General features: G+C 43.8%; 1 protein-coding gene across 3 annotated transcripts; it reads left to right on the top strand.

The window, feature by feature from the left end:
• The first annotated feature begins 946 nt into the window (after positions 1-946).
• Positions 947-19,301, top strand: prrc2a (proline-rich coiled-coil 2A). Of its 3 annotated transcripts, none has more exons than XM_006788057.3 (17): positions 947-1,062; positions 6,404-6,555; positions 7,759-7,936; positions 8,061-8,157; positions 8,282-8,363; positions 8,447-8,590; positions 8,844-9,085; positions 9,199-9,287; positions 9,470-9,621; positions 10,191-10,293; positions 10,419-10,608; positions 11,091-11,183; positions 11,431-11,980; positions 12,170-12,426; positions 12,606-12,912; positions 13,060-13,282; positions 13,491-19,301. In XM_006788057.3, the coding sequence occupies exons 2-17, from the start codon at positions 6,441-6,443 to the stop codon at positions 16,510-16,512; spliced, it is 5,844 nt and encodes a 1,947-aa protein (XP_006788120.2). In that variant the 5' UTR covers positions 947-1,062; positions 6,404-6,440; the 3' UTR covers positions 16,513-19,301. The 3 variants fall into 3 exon arrangements, with proteins under 3 accessions (XP_006788120.2, XP_006788119.2, XP_006788121.2); XM_006788056.3 differs by lacking the exon at positions 947-1,062 and adding an exon at positions 1,085-1,260; XM_006788058.3 differs by lacking the exons at positions 947-1,062; positions 11,091-11,183 and adding an exon at positions 1,086-1,260.
• The last annotated feature ends 1,072 nt before the right edge of the window (positions 19,302-20,373 follow it).

The following is a 20,373-nucleotide window of genomic DNA, read 5'->3' on the forward strand; positions in this document are numbered from 1 at the left end:
AGATACTGTTCATCCGATGTAGATAGCTTTTAGGACAGTCTTCTTTTGTCCTCCACTTGTCCAGTTTCCTCACCTTTTTAAAGACACACTGTAGATATCAAGATATGCCAAGTTTCCAACTAGTAGCTTATTGAGAATTGCCTTTTTGATGTAAAAATACAATTTGATAAACTACATTTTCTTTGGCTAAGGAAATGTGAACGAATGGTGTCCTTTTACAACAGGCTGCTAGTAACAAAATGCCTCAAGATACAATTTAAAACGGTCTCTTTGCCAAATTGCTTTTGTAGACATAACACTGGTTCATCCCTTGAATTAGGTGCCCTTTTCTGCTTAAATGACTCATAGGTCAGAGTTAAATGGTTTAACAAACAAACAAACAAACATTCCTCTGAAAATGGTCAGGTAGAAAGACTGGACTGAAAATGAGTGAAAAAGCAGCCAATGGCCAAAGGAAAACTTTGAAAGATGTTCAGAAAGACTGGAGAAGTATAGTTCAAGACCACTTTAAAAAACAAGGACTGGCTCCTTCAATTATAATATAAAGAAACATGGCTCAAAATCTTTGCACAGAGGTGGAAAAGTTTTAACTTTGTGTCTTTTAGCATTTTTATTTTATATTATTATTATTATTTATTTATGAAGTGATAAATACAGAAATCGTAACATATAAAAAATGTAAAATGTTTGTAATCAAATGTTAAGATTTCTGTTGATAAATGTATTACAATTAACATATATTAAAAAAGATAATGCACCATCTACATATTAAAAACTTGAAATTTCAGATTTCTATTGCAAAATTAATTGTTTAACTTTTCATGGATAAGTTTTCTAGATATTTTTGGTATTAACTTTGCAATATTCACATTTCTTTCAGAGAGGCTTCTCTTGCGCTTTAAAAAACATAAGAGTGGCTTATTTATTTTACTGTAGAGGTCCCAAACGGCTCAGTAGCCGTTGACGGCTCTTTAGGCGACGGATCGAGTCCAGCATTAACCATTTTCTTTTCCCCCCTTTTCATTTATTTTTGGGAGTTACAAAAAAAGAAAAGGAGCACAAGTAAGCCGAATATCTTCTTTATCCATACGTTGCCGCTGGTATCAAAGTTAGAGCAAAGCCAGAGTGTGTTGGTTTGACTATGCGAGAGGATAACGTTGCTTAGCTAGCTGGGTCACTTGCTGGAAAGAGGCTATACGTGATAGCATAAGCTAACCTCACTCAGCGATACAACCTCGAGACAAGTCGGGACAAGACCAGGTCAGTGGTTGGAAAAATTGTGCATGTTTCCATGCGGACATTGGGCAGTTACATTGTACCGAAGAGACATTGTTACTCTTACCTCTGGGCAAGGGCTCGGCGGATCTGTGAGGGTGTTTTTGGTTAAGGATCGAGGTTATTTTTTATTTTTGCAAAGGCATAGCTAACGTTAGGTGGCTGTCTAGCTCATTAGCCTAGCTTGGCTAAGTGGTTGACTAGTATTCGCTAGGTTCTGAATTCAGCCACTTGTTTTTTAGTGTGTAAACACACATTTATTTACCTTTTAGTAAAGGTGTCTGAGACGTTTGTGTGCTGATGAAATATCTGTTTACTATTAGATGTTTTTTTTTCGTGGCTAGTGCTAGCGGATAAACATTAGCGAGGCTTCAGCTTTAGCTCGGAAGGTGTCCGATTAAAAGACTCTCCCGTTGTCAGTATTGGTGATTTGTCAGTGGTTGTTTTTTCCAGCACAGTTAAGTTGTATAGTGTAGTGTATTTTAAGTAGTATGTACCTACACAAGCCAGCTCTCTAATGCTACCCAACCGGCCTGGGGTAGTATGCACAGGGCCCATCTACACCGCCATTTTGTTTTGTTCATCTAATAAAAATCAGTTTTTTTCTGCGTTACCCCGAGTCTCCCACTAACTGTAAGTAAGCAGAAGAGTTCGGAAAGGACAAACAGTCGTAATGTCACTGTGTGGTTCAAAGCATGGAGCTGACAAGCGGTGAGCTAAGTGATAGCTGCGAGGTGTTGAAAATACATTATGAAACATCAACGCAGTCCCCCTCCCAACGAGATCACCGAGGGCCTCTGTTAGCATCGAGCTGGTTAGCACCACAGGAGTAAAAAAAAGAAAAGAAAAACATCACACATCCCCGCTCCGCTGTTTCTGTTTTGCATATACATGTACAAGGCAATGATTCCTGGAGCTACTAGCTGATTTTTGCCCGTCGTAGTTGGTGTTGACGGTTAGCCTTTAGCTTCACGGGGCCTCTTTGTGGTATACGTTGCTGCACTTAGGGCTCCAGTTAATCCCCATACAACATCTAGCTGACCAGCCATCCCACGACCTAATTTTCTAATCTCATCTGGTTATTGAGGCTCGCTGCGGGGCTGCCGCAGCTTCGTAGTTACCGTGTGCAACCTTTTCTAAAAAGTAATTAACGAAGGGTTATTTGTTTTTGTTTTTTTTAAAGTGATGTGTGTAAAAGCAAACATCGTACATTTTGCTCCTTTGATGATCGTCAGTGCGCAGTAGAAGGCTGCATATTTGAGTCTTCAAGCATATCTTGGGAATGTGTTGCTGTTTGTGTTATGCAGCCATCTAATGAGACGTCTTCCCACCTTTCAGTTATTTAACGCTTGAGTCACTGTAGCACAGACCTATATCTTTATAATCACTGTTTTCTAAACACAGACCATTTAGATTGGCTTTCTCACGTCAGTATTCATTTTTTTTATTGAAGCTAAGTGAATGAAATGATATGACGATGTGACAAAGTCTTCACGATCTTAGAGACCCGTGTGTTCGCAGTCATTGTGCCTAATGGGGGTAGGAGGTGGTGGCAGCAGTTTAACCTGATGGATGCAGCCAAATCGCTGTGAATTGGACAGATGTCAGTGCCCTGTCTTTTATTGATGTGCAGTAAAATGAGTTCAAGCTAAAGGCCTGGCAGTTGCCATGGAGCCGAACCCTCTGTCTCAAGGCATGAAGAATATCATTTATAATGTGTTTCCATAGAAACCATGGTTCTGCTTTTTCCCCACCTTTTTTTGAAATAATGTTCATCTGATAAGCAGTGAACGTCTGCTAACTAGGGTTGAACAGTATAGCCCTAAAATGTCATGATATTTTAAGAAAATTAGCAGTTTGGCATTATCCATCCTTTTCCATTGAGTTGCTGTATTTGATGACACACTTCTTGATTTGATGTTTGAATCGATTCAAGCAAGATGACAGCAGCAGCATTGTGGTGCAATAGTAGTGACACAGCATAAGTCAAACGTAGCACAAAAATAGCCTAGGTTTTGTTTTTCCTGGAATGTTTAAGGAGTATAAAATAACTGGTTAACACTTTAGAACAACAGTAAATAAAGTAACTTAACCTTAAGTCTTCCGGAGATGCATGGTATTGTCGCATATTTCTTGGGGTGTTGTGCTTTGGGTCGTGCATTTTAACCACCTGCTCATAGCCCTGCTTCACCACCTTGTAACCACATCAGTAATTTCCATCCACCATTTGCTCTTCCTGTCACATGGAGTGCAGTTAGCAAATAGCTCAGTGGAGCCATTTGTTTACATTTGAGTCGCACATCACTAGCTCCTAGTATCTCCTCCTTTATTAGCTGGTTGTACTTGATCATCTGTTTTTGCTTCAAGCACTGAAACAAGTTTTTTTTTTCTACACTCAACAGGAACAGTTTTCTCTCATATTTTACAAAGCACTACTTTGGGAGGGGCTTCTTAGGTACTATGCAGCTCTTGCTATCAGACATGACAGGCTTGTCTTGTTGTGTGCACTACAGATCATAAATGTATAATGTTGCTATATATAGTATGACATTTTTATAGCACATAAAAAATTATGCTGGTGTTATTGCTGTATTATAAATGGTGCAGTCATATGCGCCCATTAAACTGTGTCCATATGGGCATATAGAGATCTGCTTATCTGAATTTATACAAATAGAAAATGGAACTGACATGTTGGCTCCAGGTTGCTGCTGATACAGTACCGAACCAGTACTAGTGTTCAGTTAATAAGCTGGAGTCTTTTCTCTCTTTTATTTATATATATATATATATATATATATATATATATATATATATATATGGCAACAGTAGTCTACACATAAAGTTTTTTCTGACTTTTTGAAACAAATTGTTAAATAAATGCATCCAAAAGGTCTTTATTAAAAATCAGAAATGCACAGTTTATCTAATGTATTTGAATAGTGGATAGCTGGCTAGAGATTGTACTCAGTTGTGGATATGGACAACTACAGACACTGTTGATAAAGACAGTTTTAAGTCTTGATAAAAGGTGCTGGCTTAGTTAGTACGTTATAGTATCTCTTGAATTGTAGATGGGACCTCGTGGTGAGGGATGACAAATTAAGAGAAATGAAGGAATCACCGTGGCTATGTGTTAGTCCTATGCAGAGCTTTGCAGACCAATGTCTGCATGTTGTGTCTATGTATCGTCAGAAGGGGGAAGAGCTAAAACTGTGTAGACCAAAAGGTATGTGTTTGCGCTGTTATTTGTCCTTTAGTTTTAACCATTGCCACAGAGAACAAACTCATGTTTCTTTGTAGTGATGTGAAGGCAGGTGTTAAAAGTAATGAACACTGCAGCTCTGTGCTTCTCATACTTATTTTCTTTATTAATATTATTTTTTAACACTTCTTTCTCTCCGTGGTGAACTGCATTATCACCTCCTTTAATGTTCAACCCAACTTTTTAATCAGTCAGCATCCTATGCATGCATATCATCACTGCTACATGCTTTTTTTATTTATTAATTAATTTTTTGGCTGTGGGGGACTGCATACAAGCACATTCAAGCACATCTTTGTAGGTTGACTAGCCAAATGCCTACCAAAACAAACATGAACATGCTACCATGAATTCTACTTTATTCTTTACTGCTTACTGCTCTTTGCACGCTAGTCTCTCCTTTCTAGCTAAGTACTTAACGTTTTGACACACATATTGGAGTAGAGTTGACTAGAAACCTGAAATTCAAATAATATTAACCAAGTTGTCAAGAATGCATTATGTTATCATAAAAATTGCAAGTGCTTCGAAGCAAAGGGCAGTGAAGGCATTCCTGTCGCCTGACTTTTCCAGTCATGTGGCCACAATTCTTGGTTAAATTCAAAACTGTTGCAAACATACAAAGAAAAATTGTTGGTGTCACAGCTGTGAAACGCCTCTAAACCACTGTTACTTTATTGTTAGCTTCTTCCATGTTGTGTTAAACTCTCCTGCTAGAAAAGTGGAATTGAACTGAATATATTTGTCTCATAGGTCACTCAGAGGTCACCAATATATTAGTCCAGCTTTTTGAGTCAGGATTAGACCATTATCTGATCCAAAAACTGTGTTGATTCTTGTCTTTATATGTTGTTGATTCACCAAATCCAAGTTAGATGACATTCAGCAATATGTGACAGAAAACTTATGGTCTTACCTATACACATGCTCAAAAGCTTTCAGTTAATTTTTATGTTACGAAGTTGGTTTCCTGGACTGATGTCCACATTGTCATAGGGAACGGTTAAGTTGTTTAACTTTATAAGCCCACAGTCTACAGACAGGTTAGTCAAAGGCACACCAGTCTTTACTAAGTTGCTAAGTGTTGAATGAATACCTCAAAATATAAAAACAAGTGTTTTTAAATCAGATGTATGGTCGTAAATGTAGCAGATGTTATAATATATCAACTTGCACTCCTTTGTTTAAATTACTGATGGACAGGCTGAAAAATTGTTGGCTAATATTGATGTTTACAATAACACTTCAGCTAATAATGAGACAAGAGTTCTTGTGTTTTAATGTTTTTAAATGTATTTTTTTATTTCTCACCTGTGTCAGAGAAACAAAGACTGTCTTCCTTTAGCCAGTGCAAAAGGAATGTAAAAAGTTAAATATTAGCCACTCATGTAGGTACATGGCATCTCATTAATTTGTATAAAAATCAGTAAGTCTGGTATCAGATGATGCTGATATTTGCCAAATATTTTGTTGACATCTTTTTTGTCATTTGAATTGACAAAAAAATTAAAATGGAGGAATATTGCTTCAGACATAGAAGTAAAATTAAACCAGAAAAGCCCCAGAAAATGCTGTAAATTGCCAATTATTCGGATTTGTAGGAAAATAAAAAAAATAAACTAATCTGAGTGTATTATCCCTACGTGCTGTGTCATTGTGTTTCAGAATATCCTGTTTCATAGAGCTGCCTTAAAAGAAAGGTTTGCTACACCTATTAATCTGAAAGGAATTATACCTAATGTCAGCTGGAAGAAACATAACTGTATCATAACTGTAATCCCTTGTCAAATATAGTTAAAATTCAGCTCATTTCATTCTCTTTCTGTGTATTCTTGTTCTCCTTGTCTCTTCTTTCTTCTACAGTCTCAGGGCTCACCATACTCAATGAGCGGACAGCGCAATGTCAGATCGCTCTGGGCAAACTGCAAAGGGGAAGGAAGGCAAAACCAAGTATGCGTCTCTCAACCTGTTTGATACATACAAAGGAAAGAGCCTTGAAACACAAAAGCCTGTTGGTGAGTAGCTTCAGAACACACAAGCTTTCACAGCATACATCCAGAGGGGGTGTACTATGAATCAGATTCAGCATAGCCAGGCTTTCTTTGAATTAGCTGGTTTGGTAAAACCTGAAAGTCAGAGCTTATGGCTATCACAACATATCATAACATGTAGATAATAACATTGTTATTATCTACATTCTCAGCATGCATCACTTTCTAAGCAGTTGTAACAGATTTCAAAGGGCTCTAATTAAATTCTGCCAGGTGGTGTGGTTTAGTAAAAACCTGTGCTGTCACTGATCATTTGAAACTTAAACAAACAGATCTCAGTCGGATCTGCTCATTAGTGTGATTACAATTTTCTCGCTGTATTGTGTTTCCACCAACTAATGCAACTTTGAAGTGTTAGCTTAGGGTCTCCTTAATGGTGCTGCTTTTTAATACACAAAGTTTATCTATCTATCAGCACTGTTTTTTGATGAAACTGTGTTATACTTTTTGTTATTGACTAGTGTTTGCACTGAGGTGTTAAAGAAATAACAAAGGGAAAAGGGGGTCCTGGAGGGTGAATGGCTCTTGAGGCTCGATGTATTAGCTGAGCTACAGAGACACTGAGGCTGACCAGAGACAGAGGCTTACTTGTGGATGCTGTTTGACTTGTATGCTGAGACCCCAGTTTATGTTTTATTCAGAGGCTGCCCTCTAGATTCAAGCAGCTGTCCCCTTTCCCCGACTACAGACTTGCCCCCTCTTACATAGTGAAGGCCTGAAGCTGCTGTGGTTGCTCTGAGCCTTAGGAAAACAAATGAGGGATTGATATTCAGAATGGCTTTGCTTTTAGGCTTTTCCATGGTTCTGTACGCATCAATGTGCTAATGCTTTTCTATAAAATTGTAATTGAAGTGGGTTTGCTGAATGTTTTTAATAACGTCAAGAGAGTTTTTTGTTTGTTTGTTTAAAAAAATAAATCCACATTCATTAGAATCACCAGACCAAAACTACCACGTTTTTAGCCTTCTCAGTGATTCAGCACCCTAATTTTACATCCAGCAAGTAATCAGAACGCCATCCCTGTTTTCAGGCTCCCTCTGGATTTCACCAGTGTAGGGTTTCAGTGGTCCATCTGTGCTAACGACTTCCTGCTGTTACAACTAAATTTCCCCTTGTGGGACAATTAAAGAATTATTTCTATTCTATTCTTTCTTGTTTCCATATCAGTTCCCCCACGCCATGGCCTGCAGTCTCTTGGTAAAGTTGCCTCTGCGCGGCGTATGCCACCCCCTGCCAACCTGCCCAGTCTGAAGGCAGAGAACAAAGGCAACGATCCTAACGTCTCGCTCGTTCCCAAAGACGGCACAGGATGGGCAAGCAAACAGGAAGCAGCAGACCCAAAGAGGTAAGAAAGCTGTAATCATGCACCTTCAAGTTATTGGGTGTTAATGTAACAAGTAGTTTTATTCTTGTGTGATTGCTTGTTGCATTCGATCTGAAGACTTGTATGTCTGCTTTTTCCCTCTCAGTACCGATGCATTGTCAGCACCGCAGCCGGAGTCGCAGCAGCCTGTGGCTTCACAGACACCTGCACCGACCCGCCCGAGAACCCCGCAAGCTTCAGAGGTACACGTCATCTCCATAATATTAAAACAGAATATACCCTGAGTAATGGTTGCCGAAAGACATCTAGCACTGCTAGCTGGCGTGTATCATATGGTATTTGACTTTGTGTGTGCACCGTGTTCAGGCTCTGGCCCCAGCTTCAACCCAGGCCGTAGGGGCAAGGTCCTGGGCACAGGCCAGTGGAACACATGGAACACAAGGGGATGGTGAGTCCTTCTTTTGCTGCATGTCCTTCAATGGGTTTGTTTGTTTGCAACTCAGCCCCTCTTTTCATCATCTGTTTTTGCAGGTGGAAAGGGATCAAACCTACCGTCGCCATTCTCTCGCGAGGAATTTCCCACCCTGCAGGCGGCTGGCGACCAGGACAAAGCTGGCAAAGAACAGGGCACTGCAGATCAGTGGTATGGGCCCGGACCAAGCCTCCGCCCCCAGAGTGAGTAATGCAAGCTTTGTCTCTAATAATTTGTCATCCACTTATTTGTCTATGGTAGTTTGGAGAGAAACACCTCGGGCAGGATTTTCATTTGTATTTATTTATTTTTGAACTTTACTAACTGACAGTATTGATATTCATTGCTCTTCACATTCATAATCATAAAAAATGACTTTCCATTCTTGTTCTGATTACATAAAAGTCCATAAATCATACTAACCACTCCGTCCTCTCCTGTCTTCACTGTCCTCAGACGTTACAAGTTGGCGGGATGGTGGGGGCCGAGCCCTGGCACCCACCCTGCCTGGGGAGGGGGTAACCGAGGGTGGCACTGGTGGAGCTCTGGTGATGGATGGGGCAGCAGGGGTCCCCCCTCCAAACTCACAGAACCACGGGCCACCTAGGAACCCTCCTGCAGGCAGCCCCGCCCTGCCCTTGCCCCAGCCTCCTGTGGGGCCTGGGTTCCCCCAATATCGAGGGATCATACCCCCCTTCGTAAGTGTTGGTTTTCTTTTATTTGCATTTATCTTTATCTTCTCGCCCAAATAAATAAACAAACAAAAACAAAAGAAATGGGTGTCTGAACTGGATCTGTTTTTACTCCCTAGATGTATCCTCCCTATCTGCCCTTCCCGGGCCCCTATGGGCCTCAAGGGCCCTACAGGTACCCACCACCTGGTGAAGGGACAGCTCCAAGGTATGTTCACTGAGATGCTACTTCATCTACTTTTAATTTCACTGTGGAGGGAAAATGTTCTTCAGTGCAGTCAAATGGCCTATAGTTTAACTCCTAAGTAATCAAGAGCTGCTTTTTTTTTGGGCCATGCTTTTTTTGTTTTCATCATATCCCTTAAAAAAGAACCTCCCCCATTATTTCAGGTTCTCTCGTGGGCCGGTTGGTCCTGAGAGCAGGTCACAGGGCGGTCCACGCGATGTGGGTGGAGAGGTGGTAAAGCGACCCTCCATTTTAAAACAAGACGATTTGAAGGAGCTAGATGAGCTGGACCACGATGGAGACGAAGGCTGGGCAGGTAAAAAAAAAAAAAAAAAAATTCCATTCACAAAGGTGAAACATCATAAAACTGGTTCTAAGTTTGTAAGCCACCTCCAAATATACACTAAAACAGTGTTTTTGTTAAATGAAGTTATTTTCTTTTTTCAAGTTGTTCCTATCTATAATAAAAACAGAAAGTTTTCTGTTTGGAGGAGGGCTCTAAAGCATGCAGAAACTGAAATTTTAACAAATGGCTTTAAAAGATCTGAAATAATTGGTTACTTTTAATGTTGTTACAGACCTAGAACAAGAATCATAACCTTCTGTGTTTTAGGTAAAGACTTGTTTTTGTGTGTCTTGCTTATGCAAGTTAATTTAGTTCAGCTGTGCAGAGCGTGTTCTGCCGAGCCTTCCTTTTTCTGCTTTCGAGGATTGCTGTTGTTGGTGCATATCAAATTTCATGCTGATCCGACCAGCATGGTTTAAGTTGCTGGAGGGAGGGAGAAGGATTAGTGATGGTTGCTGAATAATGTCACACTGTAGATGTTTGGCACAAACATGGTTCTGATGGCTTCCATTTTGTTTTTTGTTGTTTTGCTGAAACAGGAGCTCATGAAGAGATAGATTACTCCGCCAAGCTGAAGTTCAGCGATGATGAAGGAGAGGAAGAGGGAGAAGAGGATAGAAACGAGAGCAAGATTGATCCGCGGTGAGTGACCAAGTACATTTAATGTGTAATAAATTACAGTACTCTTGGGGGGGGGGGGGGGGGAGAGATTGTTGTTGTTTTTCTAGATATTATTCACTTACATTTTTTGTCCTTCTTGTCCTCAGTGATCAGCAGAGGTCTCAGGATGCCCCCAATGCAACCTCTCACTCTCGAGCCTCAGACAGCGGCGGAGAGACCCGCAGGACCCCTCCCTCTAATGTTGACAATGGCCCCCAACCCCCCTCCAGCAAGCCAGGATGGGCCGAGGAGGGAGGAAGTGGTTGGGTGAGCCAGGGAGCGCCATCCACCTATCAGGTACTGTGTTGAACAGCAGTAACAACAAGACATTTTTCACTGCAGGAACCTGTGGGCTCTTTTAGGAACCATCCCTTTAGGACCTCTTAAAGGGGTGTTTTCAGACCAAAAAAAACTTACCTGTAACTACTATGCAGGTGAGGAAGAGAAGCAACGTAGAATTGTCCTCTTGAATCCCTTGATTTTTGTGGGGTTTTTTGGCACAGGAAGATTTGTGGTGAATCCTACACCACAATGGGAACAGGCTTAAACGGGCTGATTTGGGGTCGTAAATGTGTGCTCTGAGTTCCTGCAGTGGATAAGGCCCTAAGGTTTTACCTTACATTGAGGCCTTGTGAAGTTTTCAAATTAAAAACAGGTTACAGAGTCCATTCTGTTAAGGCAAGACTTTTTTAGTGGGCAGGCATGTGTGAGTGTCTGTATTTTGCATCAGTGTAGATTATTGTGGTGGACCTTAGCTAACTGTGTCTGCCTGTATACAGGGGCGCAGGCCTGGATTGGGTGGTCCCCAGGAGCAGCCCTCCCCCCCACCTGGGCCGCTCCTCGGACCAGGGCCCTACTCCTTTTACCGACAGGTAGACATCAGGACAGGGCCTCATAGAATAATCATTTCTGTCATTGCCTCATCCACCACCTACGGGTCTTATAGCAAAGTCATTTTTAGTTTTAAGTTCCCTTTTTTCCCCCCCCTTCACTTTGGTTTTTGTTACAGTGGAGATTATCATTCATACATACATTTCTACTTTTTAAAAGATTACAGTAATTTCACTTGGAAGGTTAAAAACTTCATGATAAAACATTCAGTGTTTTCTAACTCCTCAGGATCGGCCCCACAATCAGGGAGCCTCTCTTGGCCAGGGGAAACCTGCCCCTGCCCAGCATCAACCAGCAGCAGGAGCCCCTAACCCTCTTACACAGCCTGGTCTGCTGGTTCATGCGGCCCAGGGGGATGATGAGGACGAGACGTGGCGTCAGCGCAGGAAGCAGTCATCCTCTGAGATTTCTGCTGCTGTTGAGCGAGCTCGTCGCAGGCGTGAAGAGGAAGAACGCAGGATGGAGGAGGAAAGACGTGCAGCCTGTGCGGAAAAGCTGAAGAGGCTGGATGAAAAGCAGCAGCAGCAGAGCAGCAACACAAGTGCTGCTGGTGGTGGTGGCGGCAGCAAAACCCCTAGCCTTGATGGAAATTCAACAGCTGCTACGGCAGGCAGCCCAAGTCCATCAGTTTCAGCTTCCTCCCCTAATATCAGCCAGCCTCCTTCCCCCTGCGTGGACTCTGAGGAGCCTCCAGTGCTAGCTGTCCCGTCAGGGACAGGTCCAGCTGGTAATGACCGCCAGCGACCCAGCAGCAACAGCAGTTACGACTCTGGTGCAGGTGAGTTTCTCAGATGCAAATGGCCTGAAACACAGACCTATCCTGACAAAAATCATCAAGAAGCATTCAAGTAAATAACATTTCTATTCTTTATTTAATATAGCATTTAAGTAAGTGTAATAAGTAAATACACCACATAATAATCTTGATGACTACAGATTTAACCCTGCAACTTTGTTCTTGATTTAGATACCCAACAGTGTCCCCAGTTGGCTGCACCACAGCCGCAGCAGCCCACACTGGATGTACCTTTACTAGGAGAGAGTAAGGAAGAAGCTGTGAGCACTCCTCACATTCGTACAGGAAGTGGAGGCGAAAGAGGAATCGACCAAGTAAAGGTTGAAAATATCGGAGGGGGATCCGGTCGTCAAGCTGGTGGCCCTCCTGGCCAGGGCTACTCAAAGTATCAGAAGTCTCTTCCACCTCGATTTCAGAGGCAGCAGCAGGTTTGTTTTTGTTTTTGTTTTTTTTTTCCAAACGTAAGAGAGAAATTCAGTTAAAAGTTGTTGTTGCATTCTGAATGAGCAGGGCTACCGTGATTTTCTCTTTTTACTTTTTTTTTACTCAAAGGGAAGTGCTTTTAAACAACCTGAGTGATTGCATTTTTCCATTCACTTCTCTGTAGGAGCAACTCCTAAAGCAACAGCAGCAGTGGCAACAGCAACAGCAGCAACAACACAGCCAGGCATCACAAAGCCAGCTGTCCCCACAGACCCAGGCTCCACAAGGTCCTTCACCAGGTTCAACTCCCCAGCCTGTACCTGGACCTAAACAGGGCGGACCCTTGTATCAGCCTGGCGGTATGGTTCGACCTCCACCCTTACCGTTGAATTTTGACCCTCGGTGGATGATGATGCCCTACATGGACCCTCGTATGATACAGAGTCGCCCTTCACCCATGGAATACTATCAGGCCGGCATGCATCCTTCCGGTGAGTGGATGCATAAACACAAGTAATAAAATTAAATCAGGAAATATTGCAGTATTACAGGCCATGCTTAAAATGTTCAGTGGTATTGTGTTACTGTGAAGTCACAATGTTGGCTGTTGACTTAGATTTTCTTAAAATTTTACTCAGGGCTTATTGGGCGTGAGCGGTCTGATTCTGGGGGGTCTGGTTCAGACCCCTTTGACAGACAGCAACAGCATCCAGGGCATCCTCACCGTGGGACTCCCCCTATGGATCCTAAGCTGGCCTGGGGGCCTGAGGTGTTCCCTGGAGGAGGGGAAAACCGTGGGCTAACTTCTCCCCTGAGACAGAAGCAGGCATCAGAGGATGATGATGTGGCCAAAGGGCCCAGGTATGGATACTCGTTTCGTTTTGTTTGAGTGAGATCAAAGATAAAACCTCCTTCTTTACTGTTAGATTGTTGCTATATAGAGCAACTATAAAAGTGTCCATGTAAGTTTGTATTGTGGTTTTTTTTTTTTTTTTTTTTTTAATCATCTGTGTTTTCATTTATTGAGTGAATAAGTTGCTATTTTGTATTCTGTCTTTCTTTATCATAGGAGCGACACTCCTCCACACCGCATGCGAGAGGGTGGATTGGGACCCATTCAGCAGCCCAGCTCTGCATCTGGAACATCCAATCAAACCCCACCCCCTGTTGGCAACCAGGGAGGCAGCCATCACCCTCATCACTACATCGGTGGACAGGGCAACTACAGCAACTTCCCCGATCAGGGCGCAAGGATGCCTCCTCACCAGCATCAGAGGGCGGGTGAAAGGGGAAGCCAGCCACATGGGTTCCCCCACCAGGATGAAGGGCCTGCCCGAGGAGCTCAGCAGGGCCAGATATGGGGAGCCCCACATCCTCACTATGATCGTAGCGGGCGCCCAGATCATCCCCCTGTTGAAAGCAACTCTCACCTCCACCACCCTCACAGCCACCACCCTCAACAGCCTCACTTCCCTCTCCATCCCCATAAGCCAGAGAACAGAGGTGGTGAGGCCCCAGCTAAGAAGACTGACTCTTCTCCTCCTCTTCACCAACCTTCCCTCTCATCCTCCTGCTCCTCTTCCTCCTCTTCCTCTTCCGCCAGGGAGGATGGGAATGTCAAAGTGGCACCGCACCATCACCCATCACAGAGAGAGAGCGAAACCAGTATCGGGCACAGTCACGCTGAAAGAGGCAGCAGTGGTAACGCTGGAGGTGGTGGCCATGTGAAACAAGAGAAGACAGGTCCGGCATATACTTCCCATTCAGCCAACACTTCTAGCCCACCTCTGGCTCAACTTGGCAGCCACAGTCAGCCCCCACAGCAGCAGCATCCTCATCCTAAATCAAACCAAAGAGGAGGGCGGGAGCATAAGACAGAGACACACTGGGGTCCACGGCCTGGCAGCAATACTACTGGGGGTTCCTCTCACGGAAGGAGGGGCAACAATGCAGGAGGTGGGAACAACTCCCGTGGAGGAGAGGACTCTTCCAACACTCCATTGGACCACAAACCCTCCAACCAATCAGGAGGGAGCAATGCCAACAGGAGGGCTGGGCCCATTAAGAAGCCAGTGCTGAAAGAAATCAAGAGAGAGGCAATGGATGCAGATGGAGGAGAAAAACAAGGCACAGGATTTGGGAAAGATAAAGAGCAAGATGGTGGACAGCCTGTCTCTATGAAGCAGGATGCCTCCTCCAACTCTCAGAACACATCAGTTTCATCTAAGGACGAGCCACCCCAGACAGCCAAACCCAGAAATGGTGGAAAAGAGCGATCCTCAGGTGGAGGAGGGTCAGGTAGAGGTCAAAAAGATGTAGACACTACTTCATCAGGTTTTTCAGGGTCCTCCTCCAGGAGAGACAGAGACCGTTCCTTTGAAAAGGGAGGCAACACCTCTCACCACCATGGAGTCCCCCAGAAAGGCGGCAGAGCCAGCAGAGGAAGAGGGGGAGAATTCTATGGGCGAGGCCGTGGGTACCGGGGCACCTACACGGCCAGTGCTGGACCCACAGGTGGAAGCCGGGGCAGAATGGGTGGCAGGAGTGGAAGAGACTACCGTTCAACAGCCGGTGGTGGCCATCATCAGGAATCCAAGGGTGAAGGAGCCAGTGGAAGGCATGGTCAAGATCGGTCCCAGCATAACCCAGCCAGGGCCAGAAACCGCAGTGAAACCCGCAGTGAGGGCTCAGAGTATGAAGAAATCCCCAAGAGGAGGAGGGAGAGAGGCTCTGAGACGGGCAGCGAGAGTGGAGCGAGCGATGTCGGCCACTCGGACAAAGAAGACAGCCAGAAACCGAACACCAAGAATGGCTCTGATAACACCACTAGCAGTGTAAACATTTCATCTGCTCCACCCAGAGGCTCCCAGGCCCGTGTCTTCACCCCTAGGGGTGTGCCCTCTAGAAGGGGCAGGGGTGGCGGAGGTGGAGGAGGAAACATCTACAGGAGTAGTGGCAATATGGGAGCAACAGCTGGGGGACACCGTGTTGGGCCCAGCTCAGGCTCGCATGGTGGGTCCTCCAAGTCTTCAGCTTCAGCCCGGAAACAGCAAGGTCCGCCACAGAGCTCTGGGCATAAAGACTTAGGCCGAGGAGGAAATGCTGGTGAGAAGAAGGACAAGGTGGCTGATGGAAGTCAAACTCAAAGTCAGGGGACCAACCCCCCTCAGCCTTCTCTGCCTGCTACAACAACCTCTGCTACTCTGGTTTCCACTGAAAATGGTGGAGTTGCGACCCAGCAAACTTCTGCAAAACCTGTGTCAAACTCTGGAGGGCCAAATGCTCTTCCTCTTCCTTCTAATCGTGGCTTTGAGCGACCACCTAGGCGCCGTCGTCATGGGCGATCCCAGCACCAGCAGGACAAGCCGCCCCGCTTCCGGAAACTGAAGGAGCGGGAGAATGCTGCTCGTATCAACGGCAGTGTGGGGGTCATTGGTGGAGAAAGGCCCTCGTCTCCTTCCATTAATTCTGTGCAAGATGGTAACGGAGCCCCAGTCTCTGCTCCCATGACAGGAAATGCCCAGAATGCTACCCACAACGCCACATTAACGGCCAACAGTAACAACAGTGGCGGGCACCTCAGTAATGCGAACAGCCACCACCATCACCACTACAACCAGGGCAGTGTGGGTCCCACGCATCCACAGCACCCCCACGGTGCCAAGTCGCCTGACTTCACCAACCAGAACTCAGACCAAGCCAATGAGGAGTGGGAGACAGCTTCTGAGAGCAGCGACTTCACAGAGTTCAGAGACAGAGAGGGGGGAGGGGGAGGGGGAGGAGGAGGGAAGTCGTATGGTTCTCATCATCACCACCACATGGGAAGAGGCGGAGGAGGAGGAGGCGGCAGCATCGTGGAGCGTGAGATGACGGGTAAAGAACCCTCTGCTAACAAACGAAGCTTCTCGAGTCAGCGTCCTGGGATGGAGCGGCAGAACCGGAGGGTCAACGCCGGAGGACCTGGAGGTGGCGGAGGGGGGGGGAGAGGCCCCCGTGGCCCACCTGGCGGCGGCCCTGGTGGACCTGGCAGCGGAGGCGGCAACCGGGGAGAGAAGCGTGGCAACTGGCCCTCACCGAAAAATAGGAAGTGACGGAATATGCGACATTTCAGTTAAACCCCACCCACATTAACCCCCACCCTGTTACGCCTTTAATCCCTTTTGATCGTAATTTCACAGCTTATCTGTTGGCATTAGTGCTTTGTACAGTAAATGGAGATGGTATTCACCCCTCCTTCCCCACCCAGTCACCTCTTTCACCTTTGCATCATCCTCGTATCTGCCGTCCGTTCTTGTAAATTTCTCAGTTTGTTCCATCTTGCTCTCTATTCATTTGTGCCCCACCCTCTTTTTTTTCTTTCTTTTTTCATTTTTTTAACTCTTCCTCACCCCGGTTGGATTTGACAAGCATGTGATTGTTCAATTGGTGGGCAGGGGGGTTATACCACATTTTGACAGAAGACAGTCACACTGAGCTCCACACACTCACACATACAAGCACAAATGTGACATCTTTAAAACCCCCACAAAGAGCATGTGAGGTCACTTGAGCGCAGAAGGAAAATGTGGGATTAAATTGGCATGAATATTTGGATCGGCCAAACTTTTATATTTATGTGTCTGTGTATATTTCTGTCACACTCTGGCCTCGTGTGGTTTTCTGTATTGCAGTTGTGCATCACTTCCTTCACAAGTGAAAGGGGTGCAGCTACATCTTTTAATAAGAACAATGTACCATAAGACGTTTTGTTTCTGTCTTTTGTTTGGCCTCGTGTCAGCTCTGATTTTTCAGCCTCGTGAGGAATTTTAGGGGTGTGTGTGTGTGTGTGTGTGTGTGCGTGCGCGTGTTTTCTCTCTTCAACAAAGCAAGTCATTAAACTAAATTTTTACTAAAAATGTCCAAATTCCTCCTCTGACTGACTTTTTGGTCCGATTACTGTGATGAGACCTGTTAAAGTACTACTGCTCAGTGATTGGTCTTTATATCAATGTTTCTGCTGCTTGTTCAGGTCGATGGTTTGAATTTTGTTTTTATTTTTTGAATAATCTGCTCTGACATTTCATTATAATTTGTCTTGTTATTTTCTTTTTTCTTTAAAGAGGAGGTTTTTGGCCTCGTCGTAGCATCTTCACCTGCAGAATTTCTGCACACTGCAAAAATCTAAAGTTTCCCCCCACAGACAGTAGTTTGAAGCTCCCTTTCTTTGAGTTCCGTTTGCCCTCCTGAAGACTGTATCGATGGCGTGATGGCTTTATTTTAATATCTATTATTTTCTCGGGGTGACTTCCATTTTAATGGAAATGTGTTTTTCCCTCCTTTCAAGTCGAGGGGAATGAATTAAATGAAAATGTAGGTCATGATAGAATAAAGCAGATGTTTGACTTTTCCTGAAATTGTTTATGCTTCGATAGATGATCGAGTATGTTCTAATAAGCACTCCTTGTAGTATAACAAACATCCACTGTTGCTGGTTCTTTTCCTCTTCTTTTGTGTTAATGACTTGGGCAAGTTACACATGATAAAGCAGGACGGGGTACTCTGTCTGGGCCCAGAGTACACAGCTAAGGCCGAGTGTTGTACACCCCTCTGCTTGTCGTAGCGGAGGCTCCTCGCACCAAGAAGGACTCCTTGTCTGAGGTATGAAGTATTTTTCACAGGCGTGTTTACTCGGGAAGGCTGTTTTCGTTTGGACGGCAGCAAGCGGGAGCTCAAATTAAAATTCAGGACTTAAAGCCGAACCGGGGGGGTGACCGAGCGTCGCCTTCTGCAGTTTGCTGCACGGTTTTCAAGATTTTACTTGCAACAATTAATGCTGACCTGAAGTGAGGAAATGTGGGATCGATGTAAGATTACACACTCAAACACAAGTTTAAGAGACACAGAAAGACTGGAGACAACGGCGAAGGTGAACTAACATGTTTTCACATCTTCATCAATTCTGTCACTGCTGTAAGTTGGGGTTCGTTTGTTTACTGACAACAGTGTGAAGGTTGTCTCTGGGATGTTGTGAGTAGGGCATTTGATGATTTGTGTATGTGTGCGTGTATGTGAGCGTGTGTGTACGTGTGTTTGGTTGTTTTGTTTTTGGTTTCATTTGTTTTCTGGTGTCTGTGTAATAACGAGGGGCGGGGGGGGGGGGAGGGTTGAGGGTGGGGGACCAGAGGGTTATAACATGAATGGCGAGCACTTTTCTGCCTTGTTTGCCCGCGAGTGATTTAACCAATTATTATTAAGACAATTCTACTGTTTCTTAAATACATCCACATATATACATTCAGCTGTGTGTATATGTTCATCCAGATTAAGAATCTGCAGTGGGAAATGTCACCAGTTGGTTTTCTTTTGTGTAATTTAAGCATCAGCAGGCAAGCGAAGTTGGACATATTTTATTTTTCCACTATGACTTCTGAGCATGAACACACGTGGGTGCAGCTTGCCTTGCCTGTTACTGGTTTCTTCATTGATAGTTATACTCTTTAACACTGGCTCAAAGAGTCCTTCATCCCTCCTTAACTCTTAATGTTGATGTGCGCATTATTGTATGTACCCATGTTAAAAACAAAAGTGTATTCCAGATAAAAGAGAGAGAAAAAATTACTCAAGATTGTATTATGTTTCCAGCATTACTGAGGTACCTGGAGTGGGTCAGACCGTTTTGTTTTTTTTAGCATTTATGGTTTTATTAATGGAACCGTAATATACACACATGTATGTATATTGGTATGTATCTAAGTTTTTGTCTACCCCAACTTACATTCCCACAAACAAATGTTGCCATTTTTAGTTCAAGGGAGCAATGTACAAGCAGAGAAGTGTCTTATTATAATAAAGTTATACAGAGAAGGCAAAGTTAAATAAACTACTTTTGATTTAATGGAAACATTTAAGTTGTGCGTCTGTTTCTTTGATGATAAAATTGTTCTCTGCCTGCTTGTGTGGTAGAAGGTTGTATTGATGGTGGTGGTGCTTGTGTGTGACATGTATGTGTTGTTACAGTGTTAGATGTTCGTGTTGAGTTTCTGATCGTGAGGTCTGCGTATGTGAAAGCAATCCCTGAGAGAAAACCTCAGGCTGCACCACAGGAGTACACAGAGCTGCTTTCAATTACACAAGATGTGCCACGGAGCGTCTCAGAAGCACGTCCTCCACATCGCTAAAAGCGGCGTCTGGTTCATTTTTAGCTCATCCGGCCGCAGTTCACAGGAGTCTCTGCTCCTCCTGGAGGATTTTAGTGAAATGAGAATATTTTGTCCTGAACTTTTTCTTTTAGTGGAGGGAGCAAAAGCGACCGATTTGTTTCCGCAGTCAGACTATTCTAAATACAACATGTCCAATTTTTTGTTTTGTTTTATTTATTTATTTATTTATTTTTTTGGGGGGGGGTTCTATTCATGGTATATTCATGGTTTGTATGATGTCAGAGAGAGTACAAAAGTCACACCTACATGCTGTTTAAAATTTCTCCTTACGAGGGGCAGCCAATCAGGATGAAGTCACAGGCTACACTAAGGCCCAGCATAAAATAAGCTGAAAGTCAGGACAGTAGCTCCACTTTAATTCAGTCTAATAACTGTACATGAACGGCTCTTGTTGAGATAAATGTACAAGGTGCAGGTTACTTGTACTTTTATCTCGACATGAGATTATTTTTGATGGTGGTTAATGAATGATTTGAAAGAACAATCATCTGAAGTTGAAGCTTTTTTTCCTTTTTCTTTATATTTACTGTGATTCAATCTCACTTTTAAGCCATAATACAAACAATGGTTATCCAGAAGAAAATGTTTATTTGTACATTTTAATTGTGCTTTCTTTAAAATTTCTAGGTCCAAGTTTCATGACAAACATTTTAATGTTTAGTCATTACTTCATTGGGAGTGACAATAAGTTCAGAAATGAGTACGTACATGAGAGAGACCGATCAGGTTGGAGGGGTGTGGAGACGAAGAGAG

This window comes from Neolamprologus brichardi, chromosome 22, assembly GCF_056152115.1.
Source record: "Neolamprologus brichardi isolate AB-2024 chromosome 22, ASM5615211v1, whole genome shotgun sequence".
Classification (NCBI taxonomy): domain Eukaryota; kingdom Metazoa; phylum Chordata; class Actinopteri; order Cichliformes; family Cichlidae; genus Neolamprologus; species Neolamprologus brichardi.